General features: G+C 44.1%; 1 protein-coding gene across 2 annotated transcripts in view; it reads right to left on the reverse strand.

Annotated features, from left to right (window-relative positions):
* The window catches only part of LOC137865786 (alpha-2-macroglobulin-like), a 39,617-nt gene extending 34,804 nt beyond the window's left edge, over positions 1 to 4,813 (reverse strand). For both annotated transcript variants that reach the window (XM_068701228.1, XM_068701218.1), the window contains exon 1: positions 4,583 to 4,813. In XM_068701228.1, coding sequence (XP_068557329.1) covers positions 4,583 to 4,671 — 89 coding nt within the window. In that variant the 5' untranslated portion in view covers positions 4,672 to 4,813. The remainder of the gene's footprint in view (positions 1 to 4,582) is intronic.
* Positions 4,814 to 6,000: the final 1,187 nt, after the last annotated feature.

Raw genomic sequence — 6,000 nt, forward strand, 5'->3', positions numbered from 1 at the left:
ATTTTTGTTAATAAATCCAATTATTAATTCCGATGTGGATTAAGTGTTTAAAAGATAGGATGTAAATGGTAAGAACAAATTGTGTATTTGTACAGCAGAAGCAGGTCACCAATGAAAATCTTAAAGGTCTGCGTAGGGACCCCTGTTGTTCAATCTACTTCTAAGTGATCTGGGAAGTAAAATTTTTCTGATAATTATCCAGAGTAAGAAAATGTTGAAAAGTTAAAAACTTGTGAACTAGTTGTGAAAAACTTTTATCATATTGTGGGACTATAGCAAAAATGGCAAATAAACTGTTCATTAAGGGAAAAGAATGATTCAAGGAAGAAAATACCACCCCCACTACTATACCCCCAATACTATCATGTATATCATGCATCACTAAGTGAGCTATTACCACTCAGAAATGAACTCTGCTAAGCACTCTTCTAAAATTTTCTTTCAGTGATAAGTGACAAATGGCTTGTAAGGAACTATCCTTAAATCTGTGATCGTAAAGAAAGAAATAGAGGACAAACCAGAACACACAGTCTTGCCAATGTATAATTGCATCCACATCTCGAATATGGTATGCTGTTTTCTTCCCATTTCAAAAAGGGATTTAGAAGAAAGATTCAATGAAAGATGGTCTGAAATCTGGAATAATTTCTATAGGAAGTGACACTACAAAGATTAAGATTCTTTAGCCTGGAAAGAAGGAATGAGAGAAAGCTTATGCACAAAGGATTCCTAAAGTATGGTTTGTTCATCATCTGTGACAATACACGTACTAAACAACACCATGTAAAAACATTAACTGACACTTCATGAAAAATAAAATGAAGCAGAAACTTCTTCACTAAGGTGCAAAATTAAATAAAGGAATTGTAATAGGTACCATAAAGCCCAAAGTATAATTCTGGTATGACTAGCCGTGGCTCTTGAACCTTCTGGTGTTCTCACGCAGTCCAAGAAGAGCAAATATACCCAGACTGCATCATATGATAGACAGCAGCTGACTGTCCTTCCCTAGGTAAAGAACAAAAGGAGCCAGCAGGTACTACTGAATTTGATAATTAGGACCCTACCTGCATGTGCAGCCAAGTGCAGACCCCTAGAAAGAAGCTGTCACTCCCAGCTGCAGGTAACTCTAGGATATCGTTTGTGCCCTATGGTCCCAGTTACATTAAGTTTGTTATGAGACAAATCAAGGCAAGAAGACCGGCTATTCTTGATAGGAAGGTCATCAAAAATGGCCTGGGTAAATTCACTATTCAGAAACGGATAGAAAACATAGGGCCACAGATGTAATCCCTGCTACAAGAAGACCTTGAATTTCTGATAAACAGAAGCTCCATAAGGGTAGAGCAGTTGGAAAACTCAGGCACAGTACCTGCCTTACTCCTCTATTCTGTACCTTAGCACCTATCACTTACCACTTCTTGTGTGATGCAGGGCCATTTTTATGGACCTGGTATTCCCTGTTCCCTGCATACATTCAAGCTTTTCAGTAGCAGGTCCTGATGGCAATTCAATCTGAAAGGTATGTTAATCGCTGTATGGCAGGAAACCTTAGGTCAGCACTGCTAAAACCATTTTGCCATGGACCATCCACTGGGGCAGGGTAATGTGCACCTTACCAGATGGTTAATAAAAACACTTTGTAAAGATCACACAGTCACAAGTGACCTAGGAAAAAGTATGGTGGTGTACTAGCAGCTTTGCTGAGGGATGGAAATCATGCCCAGGGCAGCAGAATGAAGAAATGGTTACTTTCAGGACTGAGTGTATTTAGGCAGAGCTGATGTGAGAAGTGTAGAAATAGAGTGGTCTCCCTTCAGACCTGGGGAAAGAGATAGTTGGGTACATTCCAGAGCTACATTAGTGCCCAGGCTCTGAGCTTTTGGGCACTTCTAAAAGTGCCCAACTTCTACTCTGAAGGCAGTGGGACCTAGGGAGTACCTCCATTTCCCTCAAAACCAGACAATGGGATAAAGCATAGTAAGAAGTCAGCAGGCACCTCTGGCCACTATTTGCAGCTGCAGAAGCAGTGAAAGGAGGGACCTCCAGCCACCCAGGGAATGACTTACAGCTTTTGATTATGCTGCACTAACTAGCTGCTTGCTACACCACTACCCTTCCTCCATAGCCTTCTCACCACAGCTTCACTCTGCGTCCCCTAATCTAATTTTCCTTGCATCCTGTCAGTAGCAATGTGACTGCAATGTCCAGACTACTGAAGGGACAGTGTGACCTAGTTCATAGGGAATTTGGCTTTATTCCTCTTCCTGTTCACTGTTTCACTGAAATTTTGGCCAATGCACAGAACTTCCCCCTACACCATCTTCACGGTCTTTGAAACAAGGTTATGAAATACGCTGTTTATAGACCTCCCTTCAACTGTTGTGAGATGTGTTGGTGAAAAGGGCTAGATGAATTGAAGTACTATGAAAGCTTTAAATAGTCTGGGTCACACAGTCCATATATAGCCATTCCAGGACAAAATGCTTCTGGGCTACCAGAAGAGACCTCACCAGCCTCACTGCCAGCAAGGTTGGCAGTATTCTGAAAACAGAGGCAGTGACTCCATCAGAAGCAGGCAACAAGGAGGGATAAGGGACCCTAGAGAAAGTGCCCGACTCAAAAATGCTAAGTTTGTCTATACAGAGGAGGTAATACTCTAGCTTAAGAGGGACTAACTTGGAATTATAGAATCCTAGAACCCACGATTCTATGAATCTCAATACTTCCATGTGTCAACCCTCAGCTGCTTCCTGGAACAAACATTCAACCAAAGAAACTACCAAGTTTCATCAGCTCTGTCAATCCGTATCCATATCTGTCAATTCAAGTACTATCATGGGCTAGCATTTTTGGCTATCTCAAATATATTCCCAAACATTATACACTACATTGTAAAAAAGCTTATATGCACAACCACATATCAGTATAGGTGAACAATGCCTACTGTTGAATTCTTCCAGAACAGATCCAGAGTAAGAAAAAAAAGTCCTACTGTCAGTATGCTGTAGTGTCATATATATATACATATTTGTTTGTTTGTTTGTTTGGAAAGGACATGTGGATGTCTCAAGCCAACACCCCTCCTGGAAAAGGAAGTTGCAATGGGTCACCTGTTCTGATGCTGCAGTAACATTGTAAGATTGTAAGCAGCAACTGCAGCTCATCAAAGCTATCTCCCTGTGCAAGATGCAGAAAGCAAATCTTGGTTGGAAGCTACATTTTGATTTGACTTGGAGGTCTTCATTTCTAGGATAGCTTCCCTCCTGTGTTATACACAGCATCTGATCAACCCTGCAGCACTTGGTACCAAGTGTGAGTGAGATCCATTATTCTCACACCTGCCTAGCAATTTACTCAGACCGCACTGCCTACCTGTTCCCTGACTGCACTCAGCTCCTATCTTTGTTCTGTGATCCCAAATATACCTCTCTTCCTCACACCTTTCTCAACCCTTCCTCTTTCTCCCCTCCCAAAATGATGCTCAGTTCAGAGAAAAAGAGCAGCATGTTGCTTATGCGAGGAAAAGACCAAGCAGTTTCCATCTAATCTTGGGCAGGGATGCCAAGAGATTACTGTGGAGACACTGGAGAGCTTTGCCTGACCCCAAAGCAGACTTGGCTAGCTTATCTACCCCAGAAGCAGCCAAATAGGGCAGGTGAATGAGGGACTGATGGTGAAGTGTGAGTCAAAGGTCCTTCAGTTTTGAGCCAGTCACCACTTTACCTCTGACCACACAGTAAGCAACAGCAGTGTTGCTGCACCTTCTGCTACTACAGCTACTACTGCTCATGCATTGCTTGTGGGCATGAGCTCTCTAGCAAGCATCACAAGACCAGCTTCAGAACCACAGAGGAGAGAACCGTGGGACAGCAAGAGGCACGCTGTGACAGCAGCAAGAGTCTAAAGAGGGAGACTGCTCTGCCTGAGAGAGTAGAGGCTGTGGAAGCCTCTCTGGCAGGTGAGGCTGAGGTGAGGAGACCAGGCTGATCTGCCCTTGCAGAGCTTCTCCTTGGGGCCCTCTGCAGTGTGAGTGCTGCAGCCATGCTGCTCACCTGCAGAGCCCCAGCATGGACATCCCAGGGGAGGGTGCCAGCGCCAGACTCCATGCTGGCAGAAGGGAATTTAGGTCACAGATCCTCTTTGGGAACAAGCACGTCTGATGCTGCCAAGGGAAACAAACTGGGATGAAAGAAACAGGAGAAAGGGAACAAACCAGCTTGAAAGAAACAGGAGAACGCAGAGAAATGACTCAGTGACCAAAACAAGGATACTACGGGAAAGGTAAGTACATGCATGCCCACAGAAACGCTGGCACCTGAAGATTTTTAGGTAAGAATATATTTAGGCAGAGATATTGTGCTGAACCAGGACTGGACTAGCAGGGGAGTACTGGGGGGAAAAGGCAACACTGGCAGAGATGTGCAGGAAAGTCAGACCTGGGCTAGCAGTGGGTTGCAGGGTAGGAATGGGAGAAACTGGCACAGCTGTTTGGAGAATGACAGAAAGGAAGAAAAATGACAGAAGAAAAAAAAAAAAAGAGCACTAAGACCTCCCTCCCCCTTCCATTTGTGTAGCTTACGGTTCTGTAGTGGGAGAGGTATTTCCAGGGAGGAAGAAGAGGAAAAGGAGGAAGATGTTTGGTTTGCCAAAGAGCCAGTCCTTCCCCATGGTGCAGAGCAGGACTGTGGTGACTCAAGCAGACATCCAGTCTGGTCTGGTGCTGTTGTTTTCCTGCACCTTGTAATTCCCCTCCACTCTCTGCTGGGTCAGCCCCTTTTTAACTGCTCTCTGCAAACAGCCCAGGGGCTAGAGGAGATAAGGGCTGAGGGCCAGGACCCATCCGGAAATGGGGAGAGGCGAGAGGCATATAAGGAGGAGCTGGAGCAGAGGGACAGTATTTGGCTAGAGACTTTCAATGTGGGGGAAGGGTGTTTATTGGACAGTACTTATATTAGAAATCTTTGAACCATTCATACCCTGCTTTCTTTAACCCATCAGAGATCCACAGTCTTGGGAAAATGAACTAGGTTTGACACAAGCTTGCTCCCTGAGGGTGGCATCCAATCTCAGCACTCTGACATCCGGTAATGCCATCTTTTGAAGTCAAAAGCTGTGCTTATAGGTATGTTACGATCAAAATGAAACCCACAGGGAAAAGCATTGCTCATGTTACATTAACAGAATACTGCAGTAGTTTGCTGACCAAGCCCCTAACAGAGCTGCTAGGTTAGACAATTAGCCTGTCAGTTATACAGTCCACAGTGAGGTGACTGCAGGTCTAGATATGGAAATACGTTGTTTCCACTGTGAACATGCATAAATATTAGGTAATGCCATCAGGTGGCATTCCTGCCCCCCCCCCAGCATGGTGATCATCTTCCATCATTCTGTGTTGCCTGCTCTGAGACTGCCTGGTCTAGGGTGAAGATGTTCCAGGTGCTCCAGGTGCCTCCCCTTTCCCTTTGCCAGATTGAGAGCTGTGCTGCTGTGAGTTGCATCCGTAATGAAAGTCACTCAGAGACAGCGCTGCTCACTTGGCTTGGTTGTCTGTGAATGTCTGGTTGCAGCAGCTTATCCAGAAGTTGAATTTAGTAAAATAAATAATTAAATAAATAAGATTGCTACATTCCAGCTGGTCACAGAAATGAAATATTCAGCCCAAGCTACCAGAAATCCCTGAGTAGCCTGGCTTTGTGGGGTATTTGTATTAGTCCATGGAAGACTGCAAAAACTGCAACTGTAGGGCTTCAGCTTGCCCTGCAGTGCTTCTGCAATCAAAGGATTGGTCGTGCTCTTATTAGAGATTCATGACCCCTGTAAAGAGCCCTGTTGTGTATGAATACTCAGGAGAGAAAATACTTTAGCACAAATCATATTGCATGTGATTATATGAAGCCACATTAGTGGCAGAGGTTCTCTGAATATTAAACTTTGAAATATAGTGAATGTTAAGACTGAATGTTAGTTTAACTACATAGTGTGTCTTGACTCTTGTGC

The sequence above is a fragment of the Anas acuta genome, chromosome 1, assembly GCF_963932015.1.
Source record: "Anas acuta chromosome 1, bAnaAcu1.1, whole genome shotgun sequence".
In the NCBI taxonomy this organism is placed as follows: domain Eukaryota; kingdom Metazoa; phylum Chordata; class Aves; order Anseriformes; family Anatidae; genus Anas; species Anas acuta.